The following is a 19,704-nucleotide window of genomic DNA, read 5'->3' as shown; positions in this document are numbered from 1 at the left end:
GATGGTGAGGCTGAGGCCATCACCCCAGCCCCATACTCTGAGAACCACTCAACTAAAAAGGTATGACAGGAGAGGAGGTGCTAAGATCCCCGCTGCCAGCCCATCTACATGTTGATGGGTTGCTGGAAAAAACTTAAAAACTACTTTGAGAACTTTCAAATTAGGTTTCTTTCTAGACAGTTCCTCTGGGTAGGGGGAAGCTTCTCAGTGAGGGAACTATTTGTGGAGCACGGGTTCTAGGTCAGGCGCTCAGATTCAGCACACTCTCCCCAGGAAGCCCCACAGGTGCCCACCCACTGCACACCATCCAGGTACCTCCTGTCCCTGCTCACACTGTGCAGCCTGGGCTGCTGGCCTCAGCCTCTCTGGCTGGTCTCCTCATAGCCGGGAACAGCAGCATCTGCTTTTCTGTGCCTACCCCCAGCATGGGACCTATCAGAAGGCTTCCCACAGCAGTGAGAGCTGATCTGAGGTGAGGGAAGCATGGAGCTCTGGCAGAGAGGAACCAGGGCTGGGGAAGGGGTTTCCAGCAGAGTGGATCCCCTCCAACCACCTGCACCTGCCGCAGGCGGCTAGGACACACCATCACCATTTCCTGTGAATGAAGCTCAGGTCCTAGCAGGGCCTCCGCCCTCCCGACCCTGATCCCAGCCTTGGCATTCTGTGTTATGTCCCGCCAACTCCGCTGAACGCTGAGGGTCTGGGTCTGGGCTCCCACATGCAGGCACCATCCTGTCCTGAGTGGTGTCCCAAGACCCCTATGTGTTCCTGGTGAATCACAGCACTCAGCTATGAGGGACTGAGGAGGGCTCCATGCCGGCTCAAGCTGCTGTGACAAAGGACAGGAGCAGTAAGGAGGTGGGCAGGGAGGCTGGGGCTGAGCAAGGCCAGTGGATCTGGGGAGACAGAAGTTGCTGGGCAAAGGAACACTGGGACCTGTGGGCAGGCGGCTAGGAAGGGGGCCCAAGGAGGGCCCATTCCGGTCTTTTCATCAGATGGAGAGCGTCACTGCTTGTTTTCACACAGTCTTGTGAAAGGAGTTGTAACAAGCTCCAAATGTATCTACTGTACTACTTCTTATAGTTTTCAAGAATTTAGGCCGGGTGTGATGGTTCACGCCTGTAATCCCAGCACTTTGGGAGGCTGAGGTGGGTAGATCACCTGAGGTTAGGAGTTCGAGACCAGCCTGGCCAACATCGTGAAACCTCATCTCTACTACAAATAAGAAAATTAGCCAGGCGTGGTGGCAGGGGCCTGTAATCCCAGCTACTTGGGAGGCTGAGGCAGGAGAATCACTTGAACCAGGAGGCAGAGGATGCAGTGAGCTGAGGTCACCCCCTTGCACTCCCGCCTAAGCAACAGAGCGAGACTCTGTCTCAAAAAAAAAAAAAAATTGTTTCATTTAAATGAGATTTAGTAAGAGATCATCCTGTGAAATACTGGAACCCAGGTAAGATTTCAATGAAACGAAAGTGTCAGAAGCACCGCTAAGGCCAGAAGTGCCAACATAAACATCCAAGGAGCAACCTGGGAGCTATCTGCGGACACACCGCCGTCTGGTGGCCAACAGGCATCACTGCAAAGCATATTCTCCCCAGTGCTAAGAAGGGCTTACTATTCTAAGAGAACAGCCTGATAATCCTGCCTGAAATGATAAACAGACACCATGGTTCCAGATGGAGGCAGACACTATGAGCAAAGGCAAGAGGAAGTTGCTTTTCAACGAGGTGGCATTTTCCCAGCATTCCCTGGAAAACAGAACAACCTTTCTCCAAGCTTCAATTTCTGGGTAAGCTTTGGGGAAATAAGAGATTTTAGAGCTGCTGTGTCTTCAAACAATAAAATTTTTTCTAAAGATATAGAAAATAAAAATAATTTCCCAAACTTGACTTTCCAACCTGCAGAAGCATTATCTATTACAGGGAGACTGACAGCTTGCTATGTGATAAATCATCATAAAACTAATGTGATGCCAAGAATGGGCCTTATGGATTCACTATCTGCATTTAGATAACTAGGAAGAAACAGTTTTGGTATAAAACGTTGTAAGAAATATATTCAAGTCAATCAACAAAAAGCACATTTCAGAAATATTTGTTACATTAGATCAACAGTGTATTCAGCAACTTGAAACTCTAAAATGTTATAAAATTCAGAACTCTAAAATGTTATAAAAAGAGTTGTTTTAATCATCTAATATGCTGCCCACTTTTCTAGAAACTAGGGTCACTTCTCAAAAGAAAATAGAAGCAGAGTCTTGGAAGAGTATCTTCACGGCCACGCTCACAGCCTCCATTACTACTAGCGTAATGTGGAAGCAACCCACGTGTCCATGGATGAATGAATGGATAAACAAAGCAGGGCACATACCCTCAATGAAATATTACACAGCCCTAAAAAGAAAGGAAATTCAGACACATGCTACAACATGGACGAACCCTGAGGATATTATGGCAAGTGAAACACGCCGGACACAGAAGGACACAGACTGTATGATCCCACTTGTGTCAGGTCCCTAGGGAAGTCAAGTGCATGGAGACAAAAAGTGAACAGTGATGACCAGGAGCAGGAGGAATGAAGAAAGGCAAGTTAGTGTTTAATGGGAGCAGAGTTTGAGTTTGTGAAAATGAAGGGTTCTAGAGATGGATGGTGGTAATGTTTGTGCAACAATATGAATGTACTTAATGCTACAGAAATGTACACTTAAAAACAGCTACAATTGTAAGTTTTATGCTCCATACATTTTACAACTTAAAAACAAAACAATGCCAGACACAGAGGAACTGAGGTTCCTTCTCTGGGACCTCCTGTGCCATGCAACACTTGGACCAGTCACTTGATTTCTCCTTATTTGGATTTGCCTACACATGAAAATGATGCAGGAGCAATGCAAAACAAAAACAAGAAACAGACAAACCTCGAGGTGTAATTCTTTTTTACAGCATTTTTGCCTACAGAACTCTGTGCAGGGAAATTTCACTGTCCTTTCCCCAACCACAGCAGTTGCCACTTCTTGCTCTAAGCTGGCCTGTGATGCCATGACCACTGACTGCTGGCAAGAGTGGGAGCTCTGGCTGTCCCTCGGCCCCATCTTCTCACATGAGGTCTGCCTGAAGCTAACGTCTGACTGGCGCTGGTGACTATCCACATGGCCTGGTGCCCTGACTGTTCTACCTGCAAGTCCCAGTGACACTCGTCGTATGATGTTCTTCAGCCTGCACCCATGGATGCACAAGCACACAGTCAGCTGCCTTCCAAGCCAGAACCCTGCTGTCCAAAGGTACATGGGGGGACTCTTTAAGTTCTCACTGCTGGATAATTCTTGAGCAGGACATTAGCCTATGGTCAAAAATACCAGGAAGGTCCCTTCAGGAAGCTGGGACACAGAGAAGGCAGGAAGAAGGGTACCTGGAAAAACAAGCATTTCCAAAAACCCCATATGAAAAGCTCTCCATCTGAAACCTGTGAGCCCTCTCCCTGCTCAGGAGCTCCAAGGGAAAGCTCGCTTATTTGCCCCTGCAGGGAAACTGAGGGCTCTGCAAGGAAAGCAGAGGAGCACAGGGCGCCTGAGCTGCATGTCCCCAGGATCTGTTCTCCAGCCTGGCAGAGGGCAGTGGAACAAGGCGGCACTCCAGAGTTTCTTCAGGATAACTATTTACGGTCAGACCTTTTAGGAACATAAGGTCTTCCTGAATGCCTCCTTCCTCTGCCCAGCTCCAGGCATGTGGGGCACTGATCCAGTGCTGCATGAGTCACTAAGGTTCAGCCAGTGGCTCAGATGGTGATGGGGTAGCCTGGGCACCAATGGCTTTCAAAAAAAACAAAAAACACGCTAAAAAATTATCAATTTTCTTTGGACAAAATATGGAACAGAATTTTAGCATCAATCCTATTTTACTAACAATAGTGCCGATTCTTTCCAATTCTTAATGAGTTTCATTCAATATAGTAACTATTACTATTTTGCACTTGAAAAAAATCCAACCTTATTGTAATTGCTTAAGGTACCAAATGCCCAACAAAAGAAGAGATATTAAGGCTATTATTATGAAAACAATTCTTGATAATAAGTTAATTTCAGCTGAATGAACCCTGGCCAACTGTTTTAACTTCTCTGTGTAGAAAAAGAGTTGACTTACAAAAAATAGGTTTTTTTTTAAAATTAAGTATAAGATAAATGAAACAACTGTAGCTCCAACTGCTTAGAAGAGAAGAAACATACATTTTTCTTATTTCTTTTCTAATAAGTCTGATTATTGACTTATTAATCAAGTGATTGGGTGGGCATCTTACTTAATTCTCAGTGCCTCATTTTCATCTGTAAACAGGGAATAATAATAGTACCGCCTCATCGAAAAACGTGAGATGTGAATTAACACAGAAAAGTCATTTTTTTTTTAGCTAGGAAGTGTTCAATATATGATAGCTGCTGCTGTTGTTGTTGTTACTGCGATTATAAATATTCCTGGTAATTGTCTGGTTTTTAATGTCTTGAATTTAAACCTTCAATGAATAGAAACTGAGCACCTAGAATTCCAAATTACCTGTTACTTTACCCTCCCACATTTTTATTTAAGGAGAGTAGGAAAACTTAAAATTGAATGTTTCAGTCCTTTAGTTAAAACGTCTCCCTAACTGAGGACCAGTAAACATCATTTCCGTTTGACCACTGTCTAATGAATGGTCCCCGGGATTAAGAAAGGTGAGCCTTTCCTAATCAGGTGGGGATACACTTCCCCACGTGGTTACTGTGTTGCAGCATTACTTAACCTCTCTAGGTCTCAGTATCCAGATCTGTAACGTGGATATCAGTGCACATATCACAGGGTTGCTGAGAGGATTCAACTGACACATGCATGATCTGGGCCATGTGTGTTCCCTGACAAATACTTTATAAACATTTCCTCAAAAATTTTAAATCAACTAAGGATTATCCATTGAGCCTAAGTTTCCATGAAAATTTAGTCTGCTAGCATTTTGGTGAATTAAACCTGGTGGGTTAAGCATAAAAGTACAAACGGCATCTCCTCCACACCTCTAATGTTCTTCACTGGTCATTTTTCTGTTCTTTCATTTTCATGCTGCTCTGGTCATCTGCATTTGTCTCTCACTTCCTTTTGGAAATAGAGCTAACATATAAATAAAAATATTTAAGACTAAGCCTAATCTCATCAGGCATTCTGACTTTGAGTGGGAACACCTAGTCATGGTGGGGGTCCTCTGTGCTCTCACAGAACCTGGGTAACACCTAACAGGAGGGGACAGCCAGGAAGTCATCATGTGATGTGTGCAGTTCAGTGTCAAACGATACCAAGGTGCTGAGGAAAGAATAATCCTTAATAAAGCAAACAGGCCAGAATTTCTTATACCTTGCACCCAAATGTCCATCTCCTTTATGATCTGAATGACAACTATTTTAGTAGCTGTTTTCACCATGAAATATAATCAAGAATTTTATTTTTCTTACTATATAGTTCCGATTTTAAAAACCTTATGTTTTTCTTACTTTATGTAATACAGAACTACACACACAGGATGAGATTTTATGGTCTGCCACAGAAATAGGCTCTGCGACAAATACCCTGACAACATAAGCAAGCACACTTCAAAGGGTACCATACCAGAACAATGGGTGCTCAGGGAGTCAGTAACCACAGGCAAGGAGGCCCGAGGCTGCTGTGGAATCCAGAACCCACATGCCCACAAGTCTGCAGCCCAGAGATGCCCCTGCAGTGGCAGCTGTCACAGGCACTGAGAAGCTCCTTCATCCGAGGGTTACTGGGGGTAGGACATGAGCGTAGACTGGGACAAAGTCTCCTTGAGGAGGTTTGCCAAACAAAAAGTGTGAGGAAAGTTTTAGCTACAATAATGTCAGAAGTGACTGTAAACCATAAGGAACTGTAAGTCAAGTAGTGCTATCCGATTGCTTTCTACAGTTCCTTCTTCCCCAAGGGCTCCGAACTCAGTTCCTGGATTCCCAGTCCCTAAAGACCCCCCAGACAATAGAATGCAAGTGTCCTACTAATAATCCTTACCTCAATCAAAGACTGGTCCATCTGAGAAACCTGACACTGCCTGGAAAGCTAGGGGAGTGAACAGCTCTCAGCCCCCACTACCCCCAAGGCCAATGCCCCTCCCCGAACCCTGCTCATGCTGCACTTGGGAGCCCCAGGGACACAAGGCTGACCTGAAGCAACTGAATCTGCAAAACATGACAAAGCAGTGAATCTGTTCTCTGTCAAACTAAACAAAAACATAAAATATTTTAGCTTTTGTGCTTTTTGGATCGGCTTATAGCCCACAAAGGACTGTATGGGGGCATTACCTCTTTGTGAACAGTCTGCAGTAAGATAAGAAGCCCAAATACAAACCATCACAGGCTGCTACCTGTGCTCGGCACACACCTTTCTAATTAAAGGAGTGTTTGCCTACTACAATTTCCATAAACCAGTTTCACAAAACCAGGAGGTATCACCAGTACCTGTTCGTGATCCACATGATGAGAAATGCAGGTTTTCATATACAATATTACACAACCACGCCCCTGTTGTTCCAACTCACAACAGACATTCACTCAAATGCATTCATTCTGTACCATATGGATCATTTAAAAAGGAGGCAGCTTTCTTCCCAAACAGTCTGGCTGAGACTCTGACAAGCCCCACCACTCACATGTCCTCCACCGTGATGTCTTTCAGGATCTGGCAGTAATCCACATTCCATACAGCCTGGTCATCCCACACCTTGGAGGCCAGCAGGATCGCCCCCAGAACAATCCGCTTCCAGTTGGCCGGACAGATATCTATCTCTGCGTATGTTAAGAGTCTTTCAAGGTACACCTGGGAAGACAAGATAATGCCAGAGCTAAGTGATTTGTTTTCTCTTAAACACTGGCGTTCCTAAGAAAATGCTAAAATCATGTACTACACCCACCTTTAAATGAGAATTTATTTCCCGATCATATATATATATATTTAAAAGGCCAAAGGGCTCAATAGTCTAATGACACACAGGCTAAAGGTCTCACGCCGTCAGTGGACAGTGTGGGTGCAGCTGGATCTTAGACTTTGTGGAGGAACCAATTCCAGGAGTCACAGACTCATTTCTCAGTCTATCGACTGTGATATCCATACACACCAATGGATGTTCCAACAGAAGACAAAGAATGTATAGAAAATACATTCCAAATTACTTGGTTTTATTTTCTAATCATTTTAATGATTTTTAAATCATTGGAAAATAAAACCAAGTAATATAGGATTTCTAAACTGACAGAATTTAGTTTGAAGACAGACATCAGAATTATCTACAATGCCCATTATTTACGATGGGCCACGAGGTAAGAATGCCTTTTTTAGTTTCCCATAGCAAAACTCTGTTTATTATGATATTATGTCTTGCACTTCTCTGAACTATGAAATTATTACTACAGTTTTTATCAAATGCATTTGCAAAGTGAAAATGTATCAGGAAAAAAAAAAAACAAAATTAAACAGACACCATCCATGCTTTTTTTAAGAACCTGCAGATAAAACTCATTAATTTGTTATAATTATTCATAGCATATAATGTCCGTAAAGACTTAAATATTACAAAATGCAAAAAAGGCACGTGTGGAAAATGTTTATACATAAATAAAATACAGATTCTTTTCAGTTAAATGATACCAACACTCCCAAATGGAATGGGAAAGGTTTTTTAAAAAAAATAAAAAGGAGAATTCACACCTGTTACCTCATTAGGGTATCTGTGAGGAGGAGGCTAAACTTTAAGAAGTTCTTGAGAAAAAGGGTAATTAACACTGATTGGGAGAGGTCTCTTTCAGGAAGCCAATACACAAGGCCTGTGAAGGGGCCCCACAACCATAGAAGGTGGGCTGCTCTGGAAGACCTCCAGTTTCCCGCTTCCACAGCTCTGTAGGCACTATTCTTCCCCGCCCAGGGTACACTGGGGAGGAAGAGGTTGGTAAAAGATCACAGGTCTCACTCTGGACGCTGTCTTGAAATGTTCTAGAAGATGCCACATAGCAGTGAACATGCAGGTCTGGAGCTCCAAGAAGACAGCACTGGGGAGTCAGAGCCAGTTTTAGAGTCTGCGACAGGCCCACAAAGCAAAGCCAGGGGCACAGGACCTGGAGGAGACATAAGAATGGAGAAGAGGAGGGGCTGGGCCTGAGAGTGGAGGGCCCCTCCCATTTTAAGGGCTGGAGACAGGATGAAAAGGCAGCAGAGGAGAGGGAGTAAAACCTGGTATGCGGTGCTCTTTTAATAGTTTGGAAAAGAACTTCTAAGGCAAAGCTGTGTTTGCAAGTGTCATATGGGACACAGGAGAAGGAAAATGAAATGGTCTCTTGCACAATAAAAAATTAAACTGGAGGAGCAAGGACTCTTCAGGCAGTGACTATGCGGGGGGAGGGGCAGGAGAGGAAGCAGCCATGGGGGATTCAGCGGGGAGGAGGCCAGGGAGAGAAGGGCGAGGGAGTAAGGGCAGAGAGACAAAGACAGTGGGAGGGAAGATAGAGAGGGTGGAAGAGAGTGGGGGAGGAATCATCCTTAATGGAAGCAAAACTCTGGGCAGATTAAGGATCAAAAGACCATCAGTGAGCTGCATAGGGTCATGAGCAGTGTAGGGTCACAAGCAGCATAAGGTCACAGGGCTTGCCCAGCTTCTCTGCAGAGCCCCCCACCCCTCATCCCTAAATCACAGACAGAGTGAGAGGGTCTAATGTCCCTCGAAGCAACCAGAAGCTTCCTTGTGGCTTATTTTACCAAGTGCAGTTGTGAAGACCCTGAGAAGTCGGTGGGGTGGGAAGGGGCAGGTCAGACTCTTCTCTGCCTCTTCCAGAGAAATGGTGGCTCTGCCATGATGAGGGGCAAGGGGGATGGCATCCAGCTGTTTACTGAACAAAAACATCCATGACTAATGGTTCTCTTGCTTAAAAAGATTATTGTTCTGTTTTCAGTGCCTTACTAATGAAATAGCAGTGTTTTACATCTTAAAAACTTGGACTTTTATGGCTTGTCAGATGTTCCCTACAATGGATCGGGGCACTGTACAGAAGACAAAGTGAAAATCCTAAAAAGAAAGAACGGCTGACCCCTCAACAACACAGGTTTGAGCTGTGTGGATCCAGTAATGTGCAGATTTTTTCGGTAACGGTTACACCGACCGAATGTGCCCGCCTCTCCAGCTTCCCTTCTGCCTTCTCCAGCTCTTCCGCCCCCACTGCCCCGGAGGGAGCAAGACCAACCCCTCCTCCCCTCCTCAATGCAAAAACAACCAGAATGAGGACCTTTATGATGACCCACTTACAATTAATGAATGGCAAACATATTTCTTGTTCTTATTATTTTAACATTTTCTTTTCTCTAGCTTACTTCACTGTAAGAATACAGCACAGCATACATACAACATGCAAAATAGATCATAATCAAATATTTATGTTATAGGTAAGGCTTTCAGTCAAAAGCAAGCTATTAGTTAAGTTTTGTAGGGTCAAAAGTTATAGGCAGATTTTCAACTGTGCAGGGTTCTATGCCTCCAACCCTGGAGTTGTTCATGGGTCAGGTGGAGTAACATGTTTCAAATCTCAAAGGCAAAACAGCCAATAAACTGTGATAAGAGGTTCTACATGCACTGATAATAAAATGGAAAACCATTAGAGAAAGTCCACCTTGACCTTCCCAAATTAGCTGGGGTGACCCTCGCCTTGTTCCCAGAGCTACATTTCTCTCAGGGCAGTGCAAGAGCCTCTTCCCTGTGTCTTCCCTAGGAAGCCTGGCTAAGGCCCTCAACTCATCCCCAGTGTTTACGGCATCTAGCACAGGGGCCAGCAGAGCATGCTCCCTGAATGCTTAATGGATGCATGGTCCTGCAGGATCGACGAGGGGCCGCATTCATGCAGGGCTCCGGCAGGCTCCTGAAAGAGCTATGGGAAGGGCAGATTTCCAGCACAAGGGAAGTCGGTGGGACTACATACAGAAATTCCTCTAGTAAAACGAACACAAATAATGGCATTCAGGAAAGAGAACGGCATCGCATCGACAAAGGTGTAGTGAATTAAGGGAAACTGAGTCCTTAGCTTGTGAGACAGGTGCTGTAGTGAAAAAGTTCAGAGGTGGCAGCTCCAGGCAGAAAGAGTCTACTCTGCTACGGGCACACAGGAAGCCAGAGAGACCTTCACGTAAGGCACAGAAGTCACGAGGCACAGCATTGTAACTGCACCGGAAGGGCCTTTGTGGGGGTTTCCAAGTGTCCTTCACTGAACAGTAATACCAGTAATAGTTGTCACACTATTGGTGGAAAAAAGTAGGTCACTCAATAGAACTCAATAACCTTAGCAATTTTGGGAGATTTTCATCTTTAATAGTATTTATCATATTAAGTTTGAAAAGAACAAGCTAATGTTTTAGATCTTAATTTTCCTCTGGGTAAACATCGTAACTCTCCAGGTAAAGATCTAGGTGAGGCTCGGTGGAATTCCAGCTGGCACTGACCTCAGGGACCCAGGCTGCACATTTTACAAAATCCTCTCACTCTCCAACAAAGAGAACCAGAAAATGTGCAATACCACTGTGCTGAGAGCAGCAAACAGGGACTAGAAATAAGTAAACCTCCAGATCATTAAAGCAGCAGAAAGAGAAGACTGTGAAGCAATTTTCACCCAGATCTGGGACACTCCACTCCTGCACAGACATGAGCTACTCAAATCTCCCACGCTCTCCACAGAGGTCGGTGCTCACTGGCTCAGTACTAACGCTATGTTTTCTTCTGACTTTGTAACTTACCTTAGTTGATGAATATTGGTAACTCATATTAGGTAATATTTAAGGTAATACTTAATGTTTGGGGGAAAAACCGAACAGTCATGAACCAGGTTATGATATATTCCACTACGGCTAACTGAAGGAATCAGACAATAAGATACACCCTGTAACAGGGAAAGCAGTTGCTATATTGGGAGATAAGGCATTCACAGTAAGCTCGACTTAAAAGTACGTAATTTAGCAAAATCTGCCAATAAAACTATAGTCAAGGGTCAGCTGCAACTTCTTTTGTAAACTACCACTTGGATATTTTAACTCTCTGCCAAGTAAAATAATACACAATTGGTTTTTCTAAACAATATCCCACGACCATTGCTAATAGGTCACTCTTGCTCAATTAAGTTTTCAGATTTAATTCACAAGAATGACTATCCTGAGAAGTCTCTCTCGAAACCACAGATTAATGAGCAACTATGGAGCTACAAAGAGGCATCAGCTGACTGCACATCACAAAGCTGCTCAGAGGCATTTGGAGGGGATGAAACAAAACTCGCAGAATCAAGGATAGATGCAAACGAAATCCCAATGATGCTGGAATTATTCCCATCCAATTTTAAAGAGTAATACTAGGCCAGTTAATTGTCTGAGTCTGCACCAGATAGAATTTCCTTCTGGGTTTTAATTCTGCTGCCTTTCAGCTGTTTGGTTTGGATAATTAGAGCATGTTCCAATAAGGCTGAGGTTGAGACCATACGGGCCAAGACTTCGTGAAGTGAGGTGGCAACTTCTTTCCATTCTCAACTACATTCTGATTCCAGAGTGCTGTTTCATAACCACACTATTTTGGGGGAATTGGGGTAGCTACCCAAACTCCCTGTATTCAGCAATGCTCTATAAATTACCACTTTTGTGGCCAACAAAAATTATTTTAAAGTAATAATTATTATTTTCTGTTTATAAAATTTCTGCCAGTTTCACATTTGGATTCTTTAACTGATGCTGTAAGATTTTCCAATAGCCTGAACTATATATACTTATATTATGAATACAGGTTAATAAATTAATATAAAGTATAATCTTTACCCTAAACTACAGCCAAAACCTCCTTACTGGTATAAAATGTATGCATGATTCTGTGGGTATCCTGTGGATATAGGTGACACTGTGTCCCCTCTTCCAAAATGCAGCATATGTTGAAGTCCTAACCCCCAGTGTCTCAGAATGGGCCATATTTGGAGACAAGACCTTACAGAGTTAGTGGAGTTGAGGAGGTCATCCAGGCAGGACCTAATATAATACAACTGGGTCCCCTTACATGAAGGGGAAACTTGGAGACAGACATGCACACAGGAGAAGGCCACGTGAGCATGAGGCTGGGCACTCACACACCACAGAGAGAGGCTGGAGCAGAATCTTCCCTCACAGCCTTGGAACCAACCTGGCCAGTGCCCTGATTTCAGATGTGTGGCCTCCAGAACTGGGAGACAATGAAGTTCTGGTGCTGAAGCCACCCAGTGTGTAGCACATTGTTCTGGCAGCCCTAGGGAACTAACAGAATATCTTTCTAAAGACCGTGATGGCTCCCTCCCACCTGAAGCAAAGCTGGCTATCCACAGGCTGGGGTAGCTCAGACATGTTTTGTTTTACTTGGAGATTCTTTTTAAAATCCCAGCTAACAACAGGGAATATTAAAAAGTAAGTCTGGGTTTCTGCTTCTCTTTGAACACCGGAAGGCCCCAGCCCCTCATTTCTACACGGCAAGGATTAGTCATGTTGATTCTCAAGTGTTACTGAGTGACAGGCATGCACACACATGAACACATGCTTATTTAGCATCTGCCATCAGTAACAACCCCCACGCCCTCTAATTGCAACCCAGGAAATGATCCTGATCATCTACCTAAAAATATATAAGCAGAAGAGAAAGAACAAAACAGCACAGTATACAGCAAACAGTGAACAAAGCAAGCCTGAGACTGCCATGCTCAGAAAGGGCTGCTTCCAGGGCTGGCCTCAGCTGGCATCTGAGGGCGTCCATTTCAGGAGGGTTCCCAGCATTCCCACGACATGTAAGAGCGGCTCACTATGAACACAAGGTGTGCAAACAAGGTGGTGTATGCTGAGCCTGCTTTCCTTCTGGGACTCTGGAATTTTGGTATCTGCTAACAGAAAATGTGTGCATGACCAACACTCAACACAGACCTTGGGTGCTGTCTCTAATGAGCTTTGCTGGTGGACAACATCTTGGAAGTATGATCATAGGTCGTTTCACAATGGGTACATTCTGAAAAATGCTTTATTAGGCAATTCAGTGCTTGTGAGAATACCACAGAGTGCACTTGCACAAAAACAGGTGCTACAGCCTTAGCCTACACATACAGGCTGCGTGGAATACCTATTGCTTCAAGGCTGCAAACCTGTACAGCATGTGACCCCACTGAATACTGCAAGCAAATGGAACACAATGGTGAGTATTTGTGTATATAAATATATCTAAACAAAGAAAAAGTACTGTGAAGATAAAAACGGTACACCTGTATAGGGCGCTTACAGTAAATGGAGCTCGCAGGACTGGAAGTTGCTCTGGATGAGTCAGTGAGTGGTGAGTGAAGGTGAAGACCTAGGGCATTACTGTATACTACCCTACTATGAACTTGATAAATGCTGTACATCTAGGCTATATTAAATTTATGAAAAAGATTTTCTGTAATAAATTAACCTTAGCTTACCGTAACTTTATAAACTTTAAAAAATTTTTAAACTTTTGACTTCTGTAATAACGCTTAGCTAAAAACACATATTACACAGCTGTATGAAAATATTTTCTCTCTTTATATCCTTATTCTACATGCTATTTTATATTTCTTATTTTTTTACTTTTTGAACTTTGTTAAAAACTAAGACATAAACACACATTAGCCTAGGCCTACACAGAGTGAGGATTATCAACATTGCTGTTTTCCACCTCCATATCTGTCCCACTGCCAGGTTTTCAAGAGCAATAATACACAAAGCAGTGTTCTCCTGCCTGCTTCCGGAACACCTCCTGAAGGGCCTGCCTGAGGCTGTTTCTCAGTTAACTTTTTTTTTAATAAGTAGAAGGAGTACATTCTAAAGTAACAATAAAAAGTACAGTAAACACATAAACCAGCAACAGAGTTTTTATTATCATGTATCGTGCACAATGGCACGTGCTAGACTTTCACATGTCTGACAGCGCAGCATCACCACAAACACCTGAGGCACAGGATGCAATGGGATGTTGCGACGTCACTAGTCAATAGGAATTTCTGAACTCCACTATCATCTTCCGGTCAGATGTCATCTATGTGGTCCATCGTTGACTGAAATGTCATCATGTAGCACATGACTGTACTGTAACAACTCACTGCTGGATCAAGCGTGTCCTTTTATGACTCCACTGGGGAGGAAGAGGACTCTTGTTCCACCAGACTTTGCCCCACGTGCCCCTCTTTGCTGATTTTGTGTTGTACCCTGACACTGTAAAAAGCCATAGCTGTAGAACTATATGCTGAGTCCTCTGAGTCCTTGTAGTGGCTAATCAAACCTGGGGTGGTCCTGGGGACTCCCAACACACAGTATTTTACAAAGGGCAGCCTGCACCTGATTCGTGGGTTTTTAAACAAATATACAGAATTATGAACAGCATTCTTTTACTAAAATTTTTTAAAAATGAAACAAAAAAGTAAATATAGCAGGCTGAGGTTTTTGTTTATGAAATCTGGGCAGTGGTGTGCACTAAGATGAACACAATTCGTATTGCACTTGCCTTTAACTTTACTGAATTTGCATAAGCATGGCAACTCTTAGATGCCCTGTCACTAAGTTTAGATAACCAGTGACGACCACCGTTTATTATTTACTAGCAATTGGAAGAAAAACTGAATAAGCTGTCTGGACTCATCACTGATAGATGCCACCTGAATAACAGCTTTTGAATTCCTTAGAAACTATTAAAAGTGACCCATAAGGAAGTCTTTCAGGGTCAGACTCAATTGATTCCAGTCACTAGACCATCAGAGCACCAGACTCTGAGAAAGGGTTTAGAGGCTGCAGTTCAGGGCTTCAATGGCAGGCACTGAGAGCCATGTAGCAATGAACGGGCCCTGCCAAGGCCTCCCTAGGCTGAGACCCAACCCCACTTGTCATGACCAGTGGTCCTGACAGACTGATATGACAAGCACTCTTCTTAGAATGCATCACCTAGGGAGGTGGAGCACAACTGCATTCTCAAGTGTGGGTTGCATAGAGTGACCTCATTCAAGGGTACACAGTAAAGAACGTGGAGAAAAAGAGTGACTACACAGCAGAGAAACCTAACAAACACAACCTCAGCCAGGGATATAGGATATCATCAATAGTAATCAGTCATGTTGACCACATGTACCTTTGATGTGATGCGATAAAAATGGTGCTTTACCTTTCTTATTTTCCTCCCAAAAAACCGCATAATCCCAGTCTAATCATGAGGTAAACATCAAACAAATCCCAAGTTAGGGACATTCTACAAAACTAGCCAGCACTCCCGAAAACTGTCAGGATCATCAAAAACAAGAAAAGCCTGAGAAACTATCACAACCAAGAGCTGCCTAGGGAGACACGACAACTAGATATAATATAGTGTCCTGGATGGGTCCTAGAGAAGAAAAGGGATGCTGGGTAAAAACTAAGTAAATCGGAGTTAAAAATGAACTTCAGTTAATAATAATATATGGGCAGGCATGGTGGCTCACACCTGTAATCCTAGCACTCTGGGAAGTCAAGGTGGAAGAGTCACTTGAAGACAGGAGTTCAAGACCAGCCTGAGCAACAGAGCAAGACCCAGTCTCTACAAAATATTTTTAAAAATTAAGCAGACATGGGGGTGAACCGCTGTGGTTCCAGCTACTCAGGAGGCAGCAGTGGCAGGACTGCTTGAGCACAGAAGTTTGAGGCTGCAGTGAGCTATGAACAGTGCCAGTGCCCTCCAGCCAGGGTGACAGAATGAGATCCGTCTCAAAAATAATAGTTAGAATAATAATATACCAGCATCAGTTTTAAGTGTAACAAAGAGATCACACTAAGATATTAAATTATGTACATTATATCATACAATTTTATAATAGTATAGATGTTAAAAAGAAACCGGATGTGAGGTTTTGGGAACTCTGCTTTCTTCACAATTTTTATGTAAATCTAAAACAAACAGTTTATTTAAAAAAATACATCTACAGAAATGAAAGTATAATCCAGCAAAACTTATTTAATGTAACAAAAGCTTCGAAATTCATTAACTGTAGATGCCTGTATTTAAAAAGTTATCAAATCAATAACCTAACTTTCCACATTAAGCAACTAGAAGAGCAAACCAAAACTAAAGTAAGGAGAAGGAAATAATAGAGATTAAAGTGGAAAGAAATGAAACAGAAATATTAAAACGAGAGAAAAATCAATAAAACCAAAAGCTGATTCCTTGGGGGGAAAAAATAGAAAAACGTGAAGGTAGACCAACCAAGAAAAAGAGAGATGGCTCAAATGAGTAAAATCAGAAACAAAAGAGAGGACATTATAGACTTTACAGAAACAAAAAGAATCATAAAGGAATACCATGGCACGACTGCATGACAACAAATTGGGTAACTCTGATGAAACGAACAAATTCCTAGAAAAACACAAACTACTCAAAAAATTGACTGAAGAAAAGATGGCCTGAACAGACCTAAAGAAACAAGCAAAGAGACTGAATTAATAATGTAGAAACTTCAATAAAGAAAAATCCTGGCCAACATGGCTTCAATAATAAATTCTATCAAACATTTAAATAAGAATACCAACCCTTCATAAATTTTAGGAAAAAAAAGAAGTAGAAGGTGTATTTCTCAATTCGTTCTAAGAGGCTAGTATTACCTTGACACCAAAACCAAAGATATCACAAGAAAATCACAGACAAAGGGCCGGGCGCGGTGGCTCACGCCTGTAATCCTAGCACTTTGGGAGGCTGAGGCAGGTGGATCACAAGGTCAAGAGATCAAGACCATCCTGGTCAACATGGTGAAACCCTGTCTCTACTAAAAACACAAAAATTAGCTGGGCATGGTGGTGCATGACTGTAATCCCAGCTACTCAGGAGGCTGAGGCAGGAGAATTGCCTGAACCCAGGAGGCGGAGGTTGCAGTGAGCTGAGATCGCACCATTGCACTCCAGCCTGGGTAACAAGAGTGACACTCCGTCTCAAAAAAAACAAAAAAGAAAATCACAGACAAAATTTCTTACAAATATGCATGTAATTATCAATGAAGACTAGTAAACTAAGTCCGGCAACTTATAAAAAAAATTATACACTGTGACCAACTAGGAATTATCCCAGGAATGCGGAGTGGATTTAACATATTATAGAACAAAAGACAAAAACTACATGATCAATCACAATAGATGCAGAAAAAGCATTCAACAGAATCTAATGCCCTTTCAAAATAAAAACACTACACAAATTAGGAACAGAAGGAAACTTCCTCAATCTGATAAAGGACATCTATGAAAAGCTCACAGCACACCGCACATTTAATGGAGAAAAATGGAAAGCTTCACATCTCATATCAACAGCAAGACAAGGATGTGCACTCGTGAGACTTCTATTCAACACTCTACTAGAGGTACTAACTGTGGTATCTAGGCAAAAATAAATAAATAAAAGGCATTCAAACTGAAAAGGGAGAAGTAAAACTATCTCTATTTGCAGATGATCTTTCCATGTTACACTCTAAAGAATCTACCAAAAAGATTATTAGAATAAATGAATTCAGCAATATGGCAGGATACAAGATCTATAAAAATCAACTGCATTCTTACATTCTAGCAATAAACCACCAAAAATGAAATTAAGAAAACAATTCAATTTATAACAGCATGAAAAAGAGTTAAATACCTAGGAATAAATTTAACAAAATTAGTATAAGATGTGCATACTGAAAACTACAGAAAAATGTTGACAAAATGAAAGAAAATCTAAACAAACAGAAAGACATTCCATGTTAGAAGAGATTCAAAGACTTATTGCTGAGACTGTAACACTCCCCAAACTTATTTACATATTCAATGCAATTCCTACTAAAATCCCACAACTTTTTTGGGGGGAGAATGCTGACTGAAATTGATAAGCTAATTCTAATATTCAGAGAGAAATGCAAGGATCACGGATGGAATGGCAAAAACAACACAGAGAGAAAAACAAAGCTGGAGACTCATACTTTCTGATTTCAACTTCAAATCTATGGTAATTAAGACAGTATAGTACTGATACAAGGATATACATATAGATCAATGGAACACACTAAAAATCCAGAAATAAACCTTGATGTTTATGGTCAAGTGATTTTTGACAAGAGTGACAAGGCAGTTCCATGGGGAAATAATAACCTCATCAACAAACAGCACTGGAACAACTGGATATCCAAATGCACAAGAACAAACGTGGACCCCTAACTCACAAAAATTAGCTCAGAATGAATGGTAGGCCTAAACGAAGAACTAAAATTATAAAACTCCTAAAGAAGATATAAGGGTAAATCATCATGACCATGGATTATGCAAAGATTCTTAGATAAGCACAAATGACAAAAGAAATAAACTGGTCTTCATGAAAATGAACCATTACAAAAAGAAATGACAAAACAGAGACGAGAAAATGTGTGTGAATCATATACCTGACAAAGGACTTGTATCCAGAACATAGAAAGAACCGAAATTTAACAACCAAAGACAACCCATTTTTAAAATGGGCAAAGAATGTGAATAGATAGTTCTCCAAGGAAAACATATAAAATCTTTAATCCTCAAGGAAATGCATATAAAAACAATGAGATAACCCTTCAAACTCACTAGAATGGCTAACATGAGAAAGACAGACACTAACAAGCATTGATGAAGACGTGATGTGGAGAAACTGAAAATCTCATAATGTTGCCAAAGGAAATCTCAAATGGTGCAGTCACTTTGAAAAACAGTCAATCTGCTGTTCACCAAAACAGAGTTACCATATGACCCAGCAATTCCATTTCTAGATATATACCAAGAGAAATGAAGACATATGCCCACATACAAACTGTATCAGTCCATTTTCATGCTGCTGATAAAGACATATCTGAGACTGGGCAATCTACAAAAGAAAGGTTTAACTGAACTTAGGGGAAGCCTCACAATCATGGCAGAATGGAAGGAGGAGCAAGTCACATCTTACATGGATGGCAGCAGCAAAGAGAGAATGAGAGCCAAGCAAAAGGGGTTTATCCTTATAAAACCAACAGATCTCCTGAGACTTATTCACTACCACGAGAACAGTATGGGAAAACCAGTGCCATTATTCAATTATCTCCCACCACAATGGGAATTATGGGAGATACAATTCAAGATGAGATCTGGGTGAGGACACGGCCAAACTGTATCATTCCACCCCTGACCCTCCCAAATCTCATGTCTTCACATTTCAAAACCAATCATGCCTTCCCCCAAAGTCTTAACTCATTTCAGCATTAACTCAAAAATCAACAATCCAAAGTCTCAGCTGAGACAAGGCAAGTCCCTCCTACCTATGAGCCTAAAAAATCAAAAGCAAGCTAGTTACTTCCTAAATACAATGTAGGAACGGGTATTGGGTAAATAGCTGTTCCAAAGGGGAGAAATTAGCCAAAACAAAGGGGTTACAGGGCTCATGCAAGCCCAAAATCCAGCAGAGCAGTCAAATTTTAAAGCTCTAAAATGATCTCCTTTGACTCCAGGTCACACTGATGTAAGAGGTGGATTCCCATGATCTTGGCAGCTCCACCCCTGTGGTTTTGCAAGGAATAGCCCCCCTCCTGGCTGCTTTTCACAGGCTAGCATTGTGTCTGCAACTTTTCCAGGAGTCCGGTGCAAGCTGCCAATGGATCTGCCATTCTGGGGT

General features: G+C 42.2%; 1 protein-coding gene across 9 annotated transcripts in view; it reads right to left on the bottom strand.

Moving 5' to 3' along the window:
• Positions 1 to 19,704, bottom strand: part of CCNY (cyclin Y) — a 208,919-nt gene that overhangs the window by 7,142 nt on the left and 182,073 nt on the right. For all 9 annotated transcript variants that reach the window (XM_009000191.5, XM_002750164.7, XM_078329893.1 and 6 more), the window contains one exon: positions 6,673 to 6,839. In XM_009000191.5, the coding sequence (XP_008998439.1) occupies positions 6,673 to 6,839 (167 nt within the window). The remainder of the gene's footprint in view (positions 1 to 6,672; positions 6,840 to 19,704) is intronic.

Source organism: Callithrix jacchus, chromosome 7 (assembly GCF_049354715.1).
Source record: "Callithrix jacchus isolate 240 chromosome 7, calJac240_pri, whole genome shotgun sequence".
NCBI classification, from domain to species: domain Eukaryota; kingdom Metazoa; phylum Chordata; class Mammalia; order Primates; family Cebidae; genus Callithrix; species Callithrix jacchus.
The sequence above is the reverse complement of the archived record's forward strand: the minus strand, read 5'-3'. Positions and strand labels throughout refer to the sequence as shown.